The 19,887-nt window shown below is 40.7% G+C and overlaps 1 protein-coding gene across 3 annotated transcripts in view; it reads left to right on the top strand.

Annotated features, from left to right (window-relative positions):
• The window catches only part of LOC115213845 (tetratricopeptide repeat protein 39A), a 99,522-nt gene that overhangs the window by 32,240 nt on the left and 47,395 nt on the right, over positions 1-19,887 (top strand). For all 3 annotated transcript variants that reach the window (XR_004999945.1, XM_036504475.1, XM_029782781.2), the window contains 5 exons: positions 2,796-2,903; positions 4,986-5,061; positions 9,028-9,157; positions 15,821-15,953; positions 17,728-17,827. Coding sequence is in view for 2 of the 3 variants with exons in the window: in XM_036504475.1 (XP_036360368.1) it covers positions 2,796-2,903; positions 4,986-5,061; positions 9,028-9,157; positions 15,821-15,953; positions 17,728-17,827 (547 nt within the window). In the remaining variant the exon portion in view is untranslated. The remainder of the gene's footprint in view (positions 1-2,795; positions 2,904-4,985; positions 5,062-9,027; positions 9,158-15,820; positions 15,954-17,727; positions 17,828-19,887) is intronic.

Genomic DNA, 19,887 nt, shown 5'->3' with positions numbered 1-19,887 from the left:
TGTGTTTATGTCCCTGTTACTTAGCGGTTCGGCAAAAGAGACCGATAGAATAAGTACTGGGCTTACAAAAGAATAAGTCCCGGGGTCGAGTTGCTCGATTAAAGGCGGTGCTCCAGCATGGCTGCAGTCAAACGACTGAAACAAGTAAAAGAGTAAAAGAGTAAAAGAGTAATACATATATACCGGAGTAAACAATAAACGTGAAACAAGGTGGAAAAAAGAGTACTCAAATACCAATGGTAGAGTAATATACTTTATTTAAAGCAGCAGAAAATTCAACAAAATCTGTTACTCTGAGTTTCCCGTTGCCATTCATCGGACAGTTTTTGTCCGATGAACGGCAACGGGAAACTCAGAGTAACAGGTTTTGTTGAATTTTCTGCTGCTTTAAATAATGTATATGTATATATATATATATATGTGTGTGTGTGTGTGTAGGCACAGGCATGACTGTGTGGGAAGCAATTTGCTTCCCAGGAAAGTTGTTTGTAAATTCATTGATTATAGCACATCTGTGGTGTGTAGTCTTCACACACACACACTCTCTCTCTCTCTCTCTCTCTCTCTTTCTCACTCTGTGTGTGTATACATACTACTGCTTGTTCCAATTCACTCCACAGTTCATTCATATAACTGCAACAAAACATCCCCTCCCCCCTCATGTAACCAAATCCCCCACTCCAACCCTTTCCTGAAATACTGAAAAAAACAAAACAAAATTGACGAAAATTATATAATTTCTGGAAAGAACCAGAAAGGGATGCTGTTTTTTGTCTTTTGTTGAGTATTCTTTTACTCTTTTACTCTTTTCAGTCATTTGACTGTGGCCATGCTGGAGCACCGCCTTTTAGTCGAGCAAATCGACCCCAGGACATATTCTTTGTAAGCCTAGTACTTATTCTATCGGTCTCTTTTGCCGAGCCGCTACATTACAGGGATGTAAACACACCAGCATCGGTTGTCAAGCGATGTTGGGGGGACAAACACAGACACACAAACATATATATTTACATATATACGACGGGCTTCTTTCAGTTTCCGTCTAGCAAATCCACTCACAAGGCTTTGGTCGGCCCGAGGCTATAGTAGAAGACACTTGCCCAAGGTGCCACGCAGTGGGACTGAACCCGGAACCATGTGGTTCGTAAGCAAGCTACTTATTGTATAATATTGTATAATATTTATGTTGTAATTGTTTAATCCTGATTCAAATCCTAATTTAGCAGACCTATGATCAAAAACACTCCAGTTGTAACCATTTCAGCTCATTTATTATATTTTTTTTTGCAACTTTTAAGAAGTACACCAATCTTATTTTCAAGATGGGTGTGAATTTCAGGGAAATTTGGTTTCTATTTTTAGCTGGCTGAGTGACCACATATAGGTTCCTTCATTGCTTTACCATTGATGTAGTTGTAGTAGTAATAGTAGTTGAATCCTAGACAAATCCTGCTGTAACATGGGCCTCTAAGTAGGACTATATCCCATTCTTTTTTAAAAGTGTCTACCACTATATTATTTCGTGTTTTTAAACCAAATAAAGAGTGCGATTTGAAGGAAGAAATTCCAGCTGTTATTTCTAGCCAGCCTGGAGACTTTCATGCAAAATCTGTTATATTTATTTCGCTATCTTTCAGCATGTTCTGAAAGAGGTCGATCTATTGTTGTCTGTATTGTATGACGCTTGAATGTGGGAAAAGGAAGCCCTGCACTCTATGTCCACAACGCCCACGTCTTCTCATCAACAATTCAATAACACTGCTGTTGCTGCTGTTGCTGCTGCTACTACTACTACTACTCCTAATCTAAAATTTACAGAAAGTGTACTAACCCCCTGATGCAATCGAAGTTGAACACCATAATCAATAGGGCATGCTGTCTAAGCAGCAAACACGTGACTGAATAATGTAATATGATGGCCTACAATGATATCTAGACCATGGAAACCAATGCCAAAACAGTTTATTGTATTGGCACAATACAAGGGTTTTTAAGTCTGGTACAAAGTGGGTGGGAGGGGATTGCCAATCGTATTGACCTTGGTACTTGACTGACACATTTTTTATCCTCTGCAGATTGACTACGAAAGTTGATCTTAGCAGGATTTCAACTCTGAATGCAATGAAGGGCCAAAGAATTTTAGCTTATAATAGATGCAAGCATGGTTTTTCTCAACCATGTGATTTTAGGTTTAGTCCCACTGTGCGGACTTTGGGCAAGTGTCTTCTTGCCCCAAACCCTAGGCCAACCAAAGCCTTGTGGGTGGATTTGGTAGACAGAAACTAAATGAAGCTCATCATACATGTGTGTGTGTGTGTGTGTGTGTGTGGACTAGTGGTGAATAAAAGATCCCTATTTAAGGTGTTTGTGTGTTGCAACTGCTCTTTCATCCATTTGTACTTAAGAACTGGTGTACTTTATTGAATATAACAAGCCATTCAGATCTAAAGTTGTTTGCAACCTTGACAAGAAGAGCTTACCCTTTGAGAGTCAGTTTTTCTTAGTTTAATTAAACAAAATTAAATTTTTTTTCATTATTGGATGATTTTTCTCTTTTTATCTATTAATTATTGAATCCTTAGAGTGTCAAATAAAATGGTCTTGTGCTGTAGAGTCCCAGTCCTTTATATTCGGAGTTCAAATCCTACCAAGGCCAACACTTCTTTCCAGTCAAGTACTAGGATTGATTTAAGTATCTCAGCACTCATCCAAATTTCTGGCCACCTTGTGTTTATGTCAGGCATCAATTACTGCATCTTCTTGACTCCTCAAACTCGCTCCTTTCTCTTTTTCAGAACACCTGAGAATGTAACTCTAGACTCCAGTATAGAAGAAGCCAATGTAGTCTTGAATCTTTTCTTAAACAACAAATTTACAGAAGCCAGGCAACGCTTAGAACCATGGTGAGTATTTATTTTCTTCTCTAAATATCGAAAATGCCATAGCTACTGCTACCCCGCTTCCTGTAACCCTTTCATCATCACATTTTGAGGGAAAATTGATTTTGAAAATAATCAAGAATTTTCTTGGTATTATGCCAAATAATACCAATAATTCTTGGTATTATGCAAAATAACTTGGACAGGCAAAGTTTTTGGAGTGATATTCATTCTGGCTCTTTACATTTTGAGCTCAAATCCCACTGTAGCCCACTTTTCCTTTCATCTCTCCAGGGTCAAGAAAATAAAATCCCAGTTAACTACTAGAGTCAACATAATTGACAATTTCTTCAAAATTTGCTGGCATTCTGTCTAAATTAGAAATCATTATTTGAAATAACTGTCATTATAAGTTTTCTTACGCTGTTTCAATTTAAGAATAAACTCTTTAAAATAGGAGGTTTTGCATCTAGAACCAAGGAGGGTTCAAGTAGGCTGGGATTGGAAACATTTAACTGCCACCAACATCTCCTCCTCCACCACCACCACCACCAGCACCGCCGCTGCCGCCGTGGTGGTGGTGGAAGCCGAGCCGGTCAAGGATGATGTTGAGAATAAGTGATGTGAAAGGCAGTGGTGATGGTGGTGGAGTGGAAGGTGGCAAAATCAAAGGTATGGATGGTGGTGGCATGAATGGTGTTTGTATGGCAGATGTGGTGGTGGTGGTGGTGGTGGTGGTGTGGTGGTGGTGGTGGTGGTGATGCTACAGTTGTTTATTATGCAGCTTTGAAATAAGTTCCAAGTTGACAAATTATATCATTGTTTTGATGAAAACTGTTCATTGCTTGAAATATATTGTTCACGTTTAATAAAATGAATGAGGACCACTTGATTCGAGCATGTAGATGATTTAGATCTCATTTAGAAGCTGTTGTTGATGCTGAAGGTGGCTTTATTGCTACATTAGATTCTTCTTATGCTTAATTTTTCTCTCAGTACATTTGTACTTTGTTGTTCATGCCCACTAATATTGCACATCCAGTGGAGCATACTGGCTTCATTCCTTTCTCATCTTTGCATGTCCTCTGCATCCAGGGCCCACATCTCACTACCATGTAGCATTGTTGTAACATACTCAAGCATCATACACTCTGCCATTCATGCAGAGAGAGAGAGAGAGAGAGAGAGAACTTTTGTTGACAACAGAGGTAACAGCTCTCTGAATTTTCTCCATCCTATTTTTATCTGGTGACTGTACTCTTGGTATATCTTCTTCCACTGCTAATTAGATTGCCACGGTAACAGAAACTACCAACTACCTCCAGGAAGCTTGCAAAGTATTTGAGAAAATCAATTTTCCATGTGACTTCAGACTAAAGATACACTTGTGCATCTTCTACATACAAAATTACTTTCTCTGTTAACCTTCTGGGGATTCCACTGTCCATAGCTTGCACCGGGTACATTGTATAGAATTTCTACCTGTAGGGCATATCTTTATATATAAAAGAGAAATTGTGTGTCTGTCTCCTACGATTTAGATTCCTAACTACTCCCACATTTTGCGGTGCAGTTTAACCAAAACCGGGTATCTTACAGTCGTGATTCATATCGAGCCCTTCAGGGTATTAGCGCGCGTCTACGATGAGTCTACGATTTTAAAAATAATTTACCATCATTTTTCCCCATTTTTAATGCATTTTTGGCATATATAAGGGAAGTAACTCTCTAAAAATTTATTATTAAATCTCAGAACGTAAAAAGCTACAGTAACACCCCCCCCTTGTGGTTAGCCATATTGAGATGGCTATTATACTTTACATCTCTAAAAATGCTTATATAGTTATTTCCCTTACAAACCCGAGCAACGCCGGGCGATACTGCTAGTATAAAATAAGACTATTCACTCTAACACTAGCTAACATTCTTTGTTTTACATATATTTTTGGTATTGTTTTCCATTTTCTTTTGAACCCCATCATAAAATAACCATTGATGTCCCCATCCACCCTCAATGATCCAGTAGGATATTATTGAGTTACTAAGACCTGTCTATATCTCTCTATATGTATGTATATATATATATATATATTTCTCCTTATATAGTGCTGGCTACAGTATATACCATTCCTTAAGCTACAGTGTCATTCTGTATATCCAAGCTATGATGACATTTGACATGGTAAGTTGTCTTTCTGTTCTTTGATATTCTATATGAATCACAGTCATACTTCGTTGCCCATAATAATAATAATAATAATAATAATAATAATAATAACCGGATATTATCATAAAAGATCAAACAAAAAGGATGTGTTTATTAATTGACATGAGTATTCCTTGCGATCACAATATAGCGCCGAAAGAATTTGACAAGATCGGTAAATATAAAGACTTGCTAATAGAAATTGAAAAAATGTGGCATCTCAAGGCGACTACAGTACCAGTGATTGTAAGATCTCTAGGAATGATAAATAAAAAGGTACTGAAACCTATTTGAAAATGATACCAGGCTTACCATCCCTACAGAAAGTGCAAAAAATCGTGTTAACTGGAACGGCTCATGTACTGAGAAGAGCACTATCGCTGTGAAAATAACATCCATCCTTGAATTTATTTGTTTATTAATTTTTAAATACATATTTTATCTGTGAATTTGCATGTGTAATCTGGGAATGCATACAATGCCCTTCTCTGCCCTCGGTGTATGGAAAACACTTGGCGAGAAACGGAAGAAAATTTGAAAAAAGAAGGAAAAAACATAATAATAATAATAATAATAATAATAATAATAATAATAATGATGAAATTATTGTATACAGTGCTCAGGTGCACCACAACTTGTCAAAAAGTGCGTATAAAGTATATGCGGTAATGTACAAATGTCTGGAAAGCGAACAGGGTATGAGTCCAATACATGCTTGCGTGTGTATGGAGGGGAGGAGAAAATCAGGTGTAGTGTTGGCGAATCTCAGGAAGTATGGAAATTTTGAAGGATGCAGTGCTCCGACAACTAACAACTGATGCCAGCAGTTTGTTCCATGCTTCAGCAACTCTTAGCGTGAAAAAACGTTTCCAAAAGTCATGGGAGCTGTGCTGTTTTCTGACTTTGTAAACATGTCCATGGGTGTTAGACAGGTGGAGTTTGAAAAGGTGCTCAGAGTTATTGTTTGTAAGATGGTTAATAATTTTATGGGTGTCTGCCAAGTCAGCTACCAGACGTCGGAGTTTCAATGTGTCCATGCCCAGGGAAGTAAGGCGTTTAGAATATGGCAAATGCCTGATGGAGGGTATTCTCTTGGTTGCACGATTAATATCCTGAGCAATACAATATACACTTGAGGTTAGGGGTAACTGAATAAAGTTGATATTGTTATTGCTCAGTTTGTGTATAAATGTGTGTAAGCATCAGTTCTCTTTACATAAGTGTTATTGCTTTAGATGCACACTACCAAGGGTTTGTGTATATTCATTTACAGAATCTCAGATGTGTCTTACAATTTTTCACAGTCACCGATAGATTGGATTTGAAGGATACATCTCAGTTTCTGTTGCTTTTTCTTAGAAAAATCCTAGTATTTCTAGGCTTTGTGCAAATCTGTAATTACATAGCCTAATACACCTGTGATGATAGCTACAAATGAACATTTATCGCTGGGGTACCCTGTGCTTGAGGAGACCTTTTGAGTCAGGTACATCAACATCAACATCAAAAATCAATGGAAATTGTAGATGTGATCCCTGTGCCAGTGGCACGTAAAATGCACCATCCAAACGTGGCTGATGCCAGCGCCGCCTTGACTGGCTTCTGTGCCGTGGCACATAAAAAGCACCAACCGATCGTGGCCATTGCCAGCCTCGCCTGGCACCTATGCCGGTGGCATGTAAAAAGCACCCACTACACTCACGGAGTGATTGGCGTTAATAAGGGCATCCAGCTGTAGAAACACTGCCAAATCAGACTGGAGCCTGGTGCAGCCTCCTGGTTTCCCAGACCCCGTTCGAACCGTCCAACCCATGTTAGCATGGAAAACGGACATCAAACGATGATGATGATGATGATGATGACAAGAGCTGTATGTTAGGATATGGCAGCTGATGGGGAAAGAGAGAATGAAAAAGGAAGAGACTTGCCCAAGCACTTAGTACTTATTTACAGCTAAATGGACTGAAGTCATGTAAATAAAGTACCTTGCTCAAGAGCACAACATTTTACCTGTTCCTTGAATTGATGGCATGACTTTATACTTATGAGCTGAACACCTTAATCACTTAGCCTTCACCAGGGGTTTGCAGGCTTGATTTCCTAGTATCAACCATAGTAAAACAGAGCATTGGAGTGACAATTTTTTTTTTAATAAGTTAGTCGAAAGGGAAGGAGCTAGCTAACATTCAGTTTGAATATTCCTCCTCCTCCTCTCATCATCGTTTAACGTCCGCTTTCCATGCTAGCATGGGTTGGATGATTTGACTGAGGGCTGGTGAACCAGATGGCTGTACCAGGATTCAATCTTGATCTGGCAGAGTTTCTACAGCTGGATGCCCTTCCTAATGCCAACCACTCTGAGAGTGTAATGGGTGCTTTTTACGTGCCACCAGCATGGGGACCAGTCAGGCGGTACTGACCACAACCTCGCTCGAATCTTTTTACACATGCCACCAGCACAGGTACCAGTAAGGTGATGCTGGTAATTTTCACGCTCGAATGGTGTCTTACATGCCACCGGCACAGAGGCCAGATAGCCACTCTGGCAAAGATCACGCTCGGATGGTGCTCTTAATACCCTACTAGCATGAGGTGGATATATCCAGCTTGTAGTCATTTAACTCCAAATCAGCCTTGATACCAGTTGTGACTACCCAACTTAGATTTTAGGACTATTCAATGCGTCCTTCCTCTTTTGGGGGATAAATGGGTGTGATTTGAAGAAGATTTGGCTGCTGTTTCTAGGAGCTTGGGCGATCATATAATGTCACTCAATGGTTTGAAGGTGTGGAGGTAATTTTAGCAGGTGACTACTCAGGTGTGACAGGAGAAACAGAGTAGAGGTGTGGAGAGATGGGTAGGTGGATAGAACTGGATGGTGCAGATAACTAATAGAAGTAATAATAGTAGTAGTAGTAGTAGTAGTAGTAGTAGTAGTAGTAGTAGTAGTAGTAGTAGTAGTAGTAGTAGTGGTAGTGAAGGCACATGGCTCAGTGGTTAGAGTGTTGGGCTCACAATCACAAGGTTGTGAGTTTGATTCCTGGACCGAGCTATATGTTACCTTCTTGAGCAAGACACTTTATTTCACATTGCTCCAGTTCACTAAACTGTAGAAATGAGTTGTGATGTCACTGGTGCCAAGCTGTATTGGCCCCTTTGCCTTTCCCTTGGATAACATCAGTGGTGTGGAGAGGGGAGGCTGGTATGCATGGGCAACTGCTGGTCTTCTACAAACAACCTTGCCCAGACTTATGCCTCACAGGGTAACTTTCTAGGTGCAAACCCATAGTCATTCATGATCAAAGGGGGTCCTAGTAGTAGTAGTAGTAGTAGTAGTAGGTCTAGAGTTAGAGAGAGGAATGATGTGAGTGATGGGGTGTTATAGTGATAGTTGTAGGTAATATTAATCAGTTAAGGCAGCGAGCTGGCAGAAACGTTAGCACGCCGGGTGAAATACTTAGCGATATTTCATCTGCCGTTACGTTGTGATTTCAAATTCCGCCAAGGTCGACTTTGCCTTTCATCCTTTCGGGGTCGATAAATTAAGTACCAGTTACGCACTGGGGTCGATGTAATCGACTTAATACCTATGTCTGTCCTTGTTTGTCCCCTCTATATTTAGCCCCTTGTGGGTAATAACGAAATAGGTATTTTGTCTGCCACTATGTTCTGAGTTCAAATTCCGCCGAGGTCAACTTTGCATTTCATCCTTTCAGGGTCGATAAATTAAGTACCAGTTATGCACTGGGTTCGATGTAATCGACTTAATACCTATGTCTGCCCTTGTTTATCCCCTCTATGTTTGGCCCCCTGGTCGAACTGTCCAACCCGTGCTAGCGCGGAAAATGGACGTTTAAACGATGATGATGAAATATTAATCAAAAATAAAGTGCAATAGAAACAAGTGTTTTGTATTAATGTTGTTTATTTTGTTTTTTCCAGGCAGACATTGAAAATGCCATTGCTGCCATCAAGAAAACAATAATTGTGTCAAACAATTCCAGACGAAAAGGAAACTTGATAGGTTCCTTGGCCCGTTCAACTAAAGATCAATACGATAGCTATACCGAAGGTAAAACATGTATTGAATTATCAGAAATATAACTGTTAGGTCCTTGACTCCCTGGCTCTGCTAGAACTTGAAGATTAAGGTAACCATGGGTCATAGAATCAATCTCCCCTCAACTGTTTTAATCCCTACCCCCACCTATCATACCTGGTCTTTGGGTGTCTTTAGTAAAGTCCACCTGGTTTCAATCCTTCAGGACAAGTCTCCAGTCTGAAGATAACTTTCTGTGACATTATCTCAGAGACCTTTAAAGGGATCATGAATGCTATCCTCCCATCTCATACTAAACCAGGAAAAAACCCAAAAACAAAATAAATGCACAAGCACCATAGAATATGCAGATTGTTTTTGTTGTTTAATCTCTGGTCAGTACTGATTGAGCTGATCAAGTGCAATCCAACCATGTCAGAGCTATGCCGTCGGGAACTTCGGTTCCTGGTAGGGCTACCCAAGGTGGATTGGTCTGACACCGAGTGGTATTAGGGCCAAAACCCGGCAGACGGGGCTCTGGTGAAAATCCTTGGAGTGTCTGTTTCGGCAACCGGCGGCTCCTTGGTCATTCTGCCCCTGCGTCTGCGGACAATCTGCGGCAAACAGGATGTCTCTACATGCGGGATTGTTGGGGACCGCTTGTGAAATCCACATATTCCCACGAAACTTCTTCCATGAGTAGAAGAAGCTGACTCAACCCACCCAGGGTGAATGTCGCCACAAGTACAAGTACAAGTAAGTGACCACCCCACCTTTGTCATATGTGCATTCCATGCCAGCATGGAAAATAAACATTAAATGATGATAAAGGAACCCAGAACTATATTACTTAACAGATCTTTTATCTAAGATGGTAGGTTGTGGTTTAAGGGAACTTTGACTGCTATTTTGAATAGGTTGAATGGTCATGTAGAGACTTCCTCATTGGTTAAATATGAAGCTGTAAGAGTAAGGGTTAAGTAGATAGGTTTTAAGAACCCCAACTGATAGTTTGTGAGATCAGATTTGCTGGTACTGTTCTATTATGCTTCTTATTTAACCCTAAGTTTGCTCTGACCTAGCTGACCTATGATCAAAGTCATTTGGTTCTGTGACCATTCTGTCATGTTTTACTGGAATGGTCTACCCTTACTTACATTCTCCACTATCTATTCTTTCTTAAGATGTGATTTGGCTGCTATTTTTAACAGTTCTAGCAACCATGTAGAGGCCTTGTCTTGGCTCCTGTCTACTCAGGTCATCAATAATGTATGCGACATTTATGTTAATCCATCAGAGATGCTACCTGCTGATTGTTTGTACCCAATAACCAGTATTGAAGCTTTTATCTGTTTCATTCCTGTATATTGGGCAAGGCCATTTCCTTGATGTTGATGGATCTTTGTGATTCTTAATACTAAGCAGACCAGGAGTCTTAGGTTTGTCGTTGGTTCATCTGACAATTATAAATAGAAACCTCAGCCCTGAAAACATTCTCTAATAGCGATGCGTTAATTTGATTTCTTTCAACAACACAAAGATTTGATCACTGCACATATTAATCAAGCAATCTTTAATCTTCATCATCATCATCATCGTTTAAAGTCCGCTTTCCATGCTAGCATGGGTTGGACGGTTCGACTGGGGTCTGGGAAGCCAGGAGGCTGCTCCAGGCCCAGTCTGATCTGGCAGTGTTTCTACAGCTAGATGCCCTTCCTAATGCCAACCACTCCATGCGTGTAGTGAGTGCTTTTTACGTGCCACCAGCACAGGTGCCAGGCGAGGCTGGCAACAGCCACGATCGGTTGGTGCTTTTTACGTGCCACCAGCATGGAAGCCAGTCGGGGTGGCACTGGCAACGACCATGTTTGGATGGTTCTTTTACATGCCACCAGCACTGGTATCACAACTACAATTTCCATCTTCTGCTTACTAATCAGATAACCAAAACCTTCAAGGTCTCTGCTCATGTGTGACCTCACAATTAGTCATATTTTCTAGGAATTTCATATTCATAACAACAAAAACTAGTTTTCCTTTCCATAACCAGGAAATACTTCATCATCAAACAACTGATGACCATCTATAAATCTTAAGTAAGATCTACAATAGAATACAGTTCCTATGCTGATGCTACTGTTACACAAAAATTCTAGGATATATCCAAAACAAGGCAATCTAGTTGATAGGCAAAGACTCACCCAGACATTTCAACCTCTCTATATGGCGAGCTGGCAGAGACGTTAGCACGCCGGGCGAAGTGCTTCGCGGTATTTCGCCCGTTGCTACGTTCTGAGTTCAAATTCCGCCGAGGTCGACTTTGCCTTTCATCCTTTTGGGGTCGATAAATTAAGTACCAGTTACGCACTGGGGTCGATGTAATCGACTTAATCCGTTTGTCTGTCCTTGTTTGTCCCCTCTATGTTTAGCCCCTTGTGGGTAGTAAAGAAACATATATGTTCTCATCTTTTCTCTATCTCTTTATTCCAGTTCTCCTATTATGGTCTCTACTCATCACAACTAGTTAGGTGCATGCTACCTCCAGCCAGCACACATATCACTCCTTCTCTCATTATCATTATGTCTTTTGCTTCCCATGTTTCCTGCTAACGATGTGTGAAATTCTTCTGACATTCCTTCCATGCCAATGGTTTCCCTGCGCCTGTTGATTTACAGATGTACAAACTGTCTCAGGCCCCTGTTTCAGAAGCCCTGCAAAGATGGATCATTAGCTCCTTCTTTCTTACAGCAATAGAAAACGGAATAAATTATAAAAAGGCAACATTTTTAATAAACTGCCAGATATTTAAAAATTCATTTTGATTTCTTTAGTGAAGAAAAATGCTGGGAGAGTGGTACCTTGGTGAATACTCACCTGTACCTTTAGTGAAGAAAAGAGGCATAAGGACATCACCTGCACCATAAATTAAGGAGTCCTTAAATGTTTGCACTACCTGCTTTGAGCATCTTTGATGATACGTGTGCTGGGTCAGAGTTACTCTGGTGCTGAACATCATCAACGAAGGACACAGAGAATATGGATGGTGGAAGCACTCCGTCGGTTACGACGATGAGGGTTCCGGTTGATCCGAATCAACGGAACAGCCTGCTCGTGAAATTAATGTGTAAGTGGCTGAGCACTCCACAGACACGTGTACCCTTAACGTAGTTCTCGGGGATATTCAGCGTGACACAGAGAGTGACAAGGCCGGCCCTTTGAAATACAGGTACAACAGAAACAGGAAGTAAGAGTGAGAGAGAGTTGTGGTGAAAGAGTACAGCAGGGATCACCACCATCCCCTGCCAGAGCCTCGTGGAGCTTTAGATGTCTTCGCTCAATAAACACTCACAACACCCGGTCTGGGAATCGAAACCGCGATCCTATGACCGCGAGTCCGCTGCCCTAACCACTGGGCCATTGCGCCTCCACACAGAGAATATAGATCTTGAAACACTGAGTTTGAATAAACTGTAATCATCACTCTTGTTGAGACTAACATTTCCACAACCACCACCAATACCATCACTGCCACCACCAGCATTTGTTGTACCTGTGCATTCTTCCACATACAAAAGTTAGTTTCCCTGTTAACCTTCCTCTGATATTGCTGCACCTTTTATATGTCCAAAGCTTACACTGGGTGCACCTTATAGAGTCTCTACCTACACCTTTTCTACAGATTGAGCAGGGCCATCTACCTGAAAGGGTTTGTAATTTTTCTACCTTCCTACTTACTAAGACTCTGGTTTTTGCTAGGTTAACTCCGAGGCCCTTTGATTTTAGACCTGCTTCCATGCCTGGAACTTCTTCTCTAGATCAGTGATTCAGCACTAAAATCAAGGTCATCAGTATAGAAAAGATTCTAGGAGTCGCCTGTCTTGAATTCCTCTGTTATTGCTTGGAGGACTATGATGAACAGCTCCCAAATTACATCCTTCTGTCTTAAAAAATGGACAAAATGAATACTCTAATGCGAGGTACTCTATGTAGGTTGGAATAGTCGTGGGTTGAGTTGAATTGGTCGTAGGTTTGCGAGGTACAAGTTGATTTGAATCTAAGCAAAGAAAAACACATTGAATAATCTAGAAATACAAGGTCTTAATAAAATGATTGGATGGTACCTGTTTGAACATAGAACTTTCGAACTGGGGTAGACTTAGGTTTACACAAATAGATAATGGTATATACAAGATGGTTGGCGTTAGGAAGGGTATCCAGCTGTAGAAACTTTGCCAGATCAGATTGGAGCCTGGTGTAGCCATCTGGCTTGCCAGTCCTCAGTCAAACTGTCCAACCCATGCCAGCATGGAAAGCGGACGTTAAATGACGATGATGATGATGAAGATCTACTATGTATTATATACAAGTTTTAGTACATGTTACCTGTAACTACTTGATGCTAAACACCAACCACAAGGAGGAACACATTGTATAATGCACTCCTAGCTACATTATGTTTAAACAAAGAAGACAACATAGTCATTGCAGGTACATTTTTCATTTTAGGTCTACTAAATCCAGTCTAAACTACATGTCTCACTAAGCATAGCTGACTTGCTTTAATTTAGACCTCTTAGCTCTTTCACAGATGACTGACTTCCACACCTTGTTCTCTTATTCATCCTCAACCCTAACTATAGAGTGTAACATCACACACCTGTTCTTTCCAACTTGTATGTTAGGAATTTGTGTATGATTAGAATATTTTATCTATGATTGTTCACAATTACAAATTAAATTTATACATTTATTACCTATTTCCACTGTTCATGCTTCACATGAAACTCTACTTTGAATTAAATACATTAACTTTATTTCAAAACATTTTGAAAATAATAATTTAGTAAAATAACTTTGTCATCATCAAGCTGGTATTTGACACAAATTACCACAAAATTTTGTTGGATGGTTTTAATTTAGACCCATTTAAACAGAAAGCTTGTATCACAGAACCAGGAGCAGTCTCAGGGGATTTACTATCAAAAGGGTTAATATCTGTATTAGGGAGCAGGCATGGCTGTCTGGTTTGGGTGTTCACCTGGCAGCTATAGAGGCATATATGGAAGCATACTGGAAGAACTATTCCAGTTGCTGGGTGGTATATTCAATTTAGGCGGCGAGCTGGCAGAAACGTTAGCACGCCGGGCGAAATGCTTTGTGGTATTTCGTCTGCCGCTGCGTTCTGAGTTCAAATTCCGCCGAGGTCGACTTTGCCTTTCATCCTTTCGGGGTCGATAAATTAAGTACCAGTTATGCACTGGGGTCGATGTAATCGACTTAATACCTATGTCTGTCCTTGTTTGTCCCCTCTGTGTTTAGCCCCTTGTGGGTACAGTTTTTTTTTTTTGTGTTGTTGCAGAGAATAAATACTGAGACAGTTACCTCCCTCCTTCCCCCTCCTCCTCCCCCCTCCTCCTCCCCCCACCTCTGCTGCCACACCTGTTCCTCCTCTGTCTTCACTATTCTTTTCTAACCCTCTGCCACTCTTATTTCGTCCTATTCCTTCTCTCTCTCTCCCTCTCATCTCTTTGATATCTGCTACTGCTACTGCTACAACATCACTAGAAAAGTGATATGGATCCACCCTCCACCCCCACTACTACAACCTTAACCCTTTTCTCCTCTCCATCGACGTAGCATCTATGTAGTTACTCAACTTGCTAGAAATAGCAACCAAATCTTTCTTATCACACCTATCTTTTTTTAAACAGGGCACATCTGATATAATGGGTATGAATGAAAGAAGCATATAGTGAAGGCTGGAATACATTTGACAATAAGTGGGCTTCGTTATGGCTGACCTGGGGCTAAACAACTACGCTAATACTTCCTCCTCCTCCTCCTCCTCCTCCTCCTTGGTATTTCATCTGTCGTTACGTTCAGAGTTCAAATTCCGCCGAGGTCGACTTTGCCTTTCATCCTTTCGGGGGTCGATAAATTAAGTACCAGTTTCACACTGGGGTCGATATAATCGACTTAATCCGTTTGTCTGTCCTTGTTTGTCCCCTCTATGTTTAGCCCCTTGTGGATAATAAAGAAATAAATATACGTGTGTGTGTGTGTGTGTGTGTCTTGTCTTGATATTTGTAAATGAGTCTGATGATGATGATGATGGTTGTAAATGAGCATCACCATGATACAATTGATGTTGTTCCTTTCACATTGTGCCAAGCCAATGGGAAAGATGACTTTGCTTGGAAACAGGAGGGGGTTGGCCTCATGGAGGACATCTGGTCGAGGAACATCTGCCTCAACAAACTCCACTCAAGTCATGCAAGCATGAAAAGATGGACATTAAAATAACGATGAATGAAACGAAGGCACTGGGTCAGTGTGAGGCTATGGTAAAAGCCATTTGTTTGAAATGGCCTTCAGTGAGATTGAACTATGGACCATATGATTGTAGAATGAGCTTCTCAACCATACTGCCATGCCAAGAACCACTAACCGATTCCTGGTTTATTTTTGTTTCCTATAACATGAAACAGTAAATTCATATTGTCACAATGTCACCACAACCACCAAAACCACCACCACCACCACCACCACCACCGCAACCTCAATATTTCACAACTACCTCCACTTCCATCACCATTACCATCAACCATACCACTACCATACCACTACCACTACCACAACCACCACCACCACAAGTTCCACCTGTACAATAGTTATTGTTGTTGTTGTCATTACAGCGGAATGCCATGCTGAACTTTGTTACGCCGAAGCCCTCCTAATCCGAGCAATGCTCACTTTTGTCCAAGACGAGAACTTGATAAGTTTCGTGAAAGGTGGCCTGAAAATCAGGGAATGTTATAAAACTTACAAGTATGTATCTTTATTCTTTATAACCTGCACTTCTTAATAAATTTAGCATCATTAACCATTGTAATAAACATTATTGATGTTGGTCTTTAACTACACAGTATTTCATGAACATGGGGAATTTGGATATAGATATCCATGGTTCAATCACTAGGCTGCATAAACACACACACACACACACACACACACACAACCACATGCATACATTTAGACATGTATGTATATATGTGAGTGTGTGTTTGTATTTATAATGTAGAAAATGCATTTCATATTTTAAACTTTATAAAACATGCAACATACATGTGTTTCAATAAACCAACTGGTAGGATTACACATTTGTTTGTTGCAAATTACATAATCTTATTGATTCACCTTCTCAGTGTTTTGACAGAAAATGCAAAGTACACTGCTAAGTTACTACTCAGTATATAAATGTCAGAAAAGTACTTGGCTGTATTTGTTTTGACACTTTGCATTCTGAGTTTGAATGCCATTAGGGTCAGCTTCGCTATTCATCTTTCATTTCATGTTCAAATTCTCTACAACATCAGTTGGGTGGCAGGATACAGAGTGACAGGATGGTGTAAATGAAAGGTAGAAAGATCAAAGCCATGCCCTTTCACATCCATTAAGGTACCTACAATGTTCACATTCATACAAAATAGAGAGGAGAGGAGAAAGAAAGATAACCACAGAGTCATCTAGACTCTAGGATGAGAACAATAGCATCAACAAGAAAAATACAAACAACAGCGACAAAGACAATAATAATAATCTTTTCTACTATAGGCACAAGGCCTGAAATTTGGGGAGTGGTGTCAAGTTGATGACACCAACCCCCTTGTGCTCAAATGGTACTTTTTATATTGACCTCAAAAGGATGAGAGGCAAAGTTGACCTCAGTGGGATTCGAACTCAGAATGTAAACGAGAAAAATAACTATTTCTTTATTACCCACAAGGGGCTAAACACAGAGAGGACAAACAAGGACAGACAAACGGATTAAGTCGATTACATTGACCCCAGTGCATTGTGTAACTGGTACTTATTTAATCGACCCCGAAAGAATGAAAGGCAAAGTCGACCTCGGTGGAATTTGAACTCAGAATGTAACGGCAGACGAAATACCGCTAAGCATCTCGCCCGACGTGCTAACGTTTCTGCCAGCTTGCTGCTAAGCATTTTGCTCAGCATGTTAATGATTCAGCCAACTCTTCACTTTAATAACAACAACAACATCAGCTATAGTATGAACAGATCCTGTCATAAATTAAACATGAAAAGCACAAGTGTTCAGTAGATTGCCAAGTTTATGGAATCACCTCCAAATATTCTGCTCTCCAGCAGACAAACAAAAGGTGTTTATAAGAATTTCCTAGGACAAACGAGAACTGTCCTTATTCAGACTTTAATGCATCTTGGACTACAATAGGACAAAATTAGTATTATTCAATCTCATCCGAAGCAAGGCTCTATGACCTCACTACATCCTCCTGGTCAAAAAAAAAAAAAAAAATTGCGGAGAGGGTTTCTAATAAACCAGCCTCTCAATCCACAAAAAAAAAAATCTAATGTGTTCTCTTTAAAGAAGTAACAGTGTTTTCTCGCTGATTTGATTTCTTGATTCTAAGTTCAAATCTCACCAAAGCTAATGTTTGTCTTGTATCTCCATGGGACTTAAAAATCTAATACCAGTAATGTATATAGGTTCATTCTATTTCGTAGACCTCTTTTCAGCTGTTGGTTCTACTATTTCTTGTGATTTTGTCTTTTACAGAGACTGCAGCAAGATGCTTCAACAAAGAAACTGTCCCAATGATAAACATAAAGCTCATTTTGAGAGTGGAGTCTGTATGGGAATTGGATCATTCAATTTGGTATGTTATTCATCATCATCATCATCATTTCAATGTCCACTTGTTTGCTTGAGTTGGACAGCATTTTTATTGGGGCAGATTTTCTGTGGCCAGATGGTCTTCCTGTTGACAATCTACACCTGTTTCAAAGCAAGGTGATATTTCCCCCTGGCTAGACATGTTTTTGAAGAACATTGGAAATGAATTTACAACTATCACATGATGTCAAGACAAGGAGATCGTAAGAAGCATGCACATACACATACACACACTCAATGCTTGAGGGCCACTGAACAGATCTGTGGATGGTGCAAAGTCCCCTCTCGACCCAAAATAACGTGGTGGTGGAGCAATGTTGTTAACAGGGCTATTAGAAAAAAGAAACAGGCTTCGAAGGACTGGAAGAATGGTGGTAGCAGGGAATTGTATCAGATTGCCAGAAGGGAGGCTAGGAGACTGGTTTATTTAGCCAGAGGGGAAGCAGATAAGAAAAAAATTGCCAAAGTTTTGCGCCATGAAAACCAAAGACTTGAGGTATTTCATGTTACAAGACAGTGTGTGAGAGAGAATCATGATGTCGTAGGAGAGAAATGTGTCTGCATGGATGATGGTTCACTTGCACTAAATGCAAAGAGAGAGATTTGGAGATGCCACTATGAAAGGCTGCTCAATAAAGAAAATGAATGGGATAAAGAGAGTCTGCCGAATGTGGACCCAACAGAGGGACCAGCTATCCAAATTGACAGTACCTTGGTAGATAAAGCAATTAAGAGTATGAAGACAGGGAAAGCCCCCGGCCCATCAGGAATTACTGCAGAGATGCTCAAAATATCTGGCGGTGTCAGCTATAGCCTAGTCACCCATATAGTTAACCTGGTGATACACAAAGGAGTCATACCCAATGACTGGTGTAGCAGCACCATAGTCAACTGCTACAAAGGTAAAGGTGATGCTCTAGATACAAATAATTACAGAGGTATCAAGCTGTTGGATCAGGTAATGAAGGTCACGGAGAGGGTCATAGCCCAACTAATTAGGGAGAGAGTCAGTTTAGATGAGATCCAGTTTGGGTTCGTGCCAGGGAAAGGCACCACTGATGCTATATTTCTGGTAAGACAGCTGCAGGAGAAATACCTAGCCAAAGATAAACCTCTGTACCTGGCTTTCATTGACATGGAGAAACCCTTTGACAGGGTCCTCCTATCCCTTATCTGGTGGTCAATGAAGAAACTAGGGATAGATGAGTGGTTAGTGAGAGTTGTGCAAGCCATGTACGAGGAGGCTGTCAGTAAGGTGAGGGTTGGCAATCGTTGTCGCTTTGGTTCAAATTTAACAGCTACAGTAGTGCTTCCAGTCTGTCCTGTCTGAGGCTCAGACACAGTGAGGAGACCATTCTACACGCATCCTTTCGGTGCCCATGTATTACTGATTTATGGAGTGTTGACAAATAGCTGCTGTAATATATAGATCATCATCATCATCATCATCATCATCATCATTAAAAACATCATCATCATCACCACCACCACCACCACCATCACCATCATCACCATCACCACCATCACCATCATCATCACCATCACCATCACCACCATCATCACCATCACCATCATCACCATCACCATCACCACCATCATCACCATCACCACCATCACCATCACCACCATCACCACCATCACCATTACCACCATCATCACCATCACCACCATCACCATCACCACCATCACCACCATCATCACCATCACCACCATCACCACCACCATCATCACCATCACCATCATCACCATCACCATCATCACCACCATCATCACCATCACCACCATCACCATCACCACCATCACCACCATCACCATCACCACCACCATCATCACCATCACCACCATCACCATCATCACCACCATCACCATCATCACCATCATCATCATCATCACCATCACCATGACCGTCATCACTATCACCATCATCACCATCACCATCACCATTTAGCATACCTGTTCTATTCTGGCATGGGTTGGATGGTTTGATAGGATCCAACATGTCCAAGAACTATATCATACTCCTCTCTCCTTTGGCACTAGTTT

Source organism: Octopus sinensis, linkage group LG7, assembly GCF_006345805.1.
Source record: "Octopus sinensis linkage group LG7, ASM634580v1, whole genome shotgun sequence".
Taxonomy (NCBI): domain Eukaryota; kingdom Metazoa; phylum Mollusca; class Cephalopoda; order Octopoda; family Octopodidae; genus Octopus; species Octopus sinensis.
The sequence above is the reverse complement of the archived record's forward strand: the minus strand, read 5'-3'. Positions and strand labels throughout refer to the sequence as shown.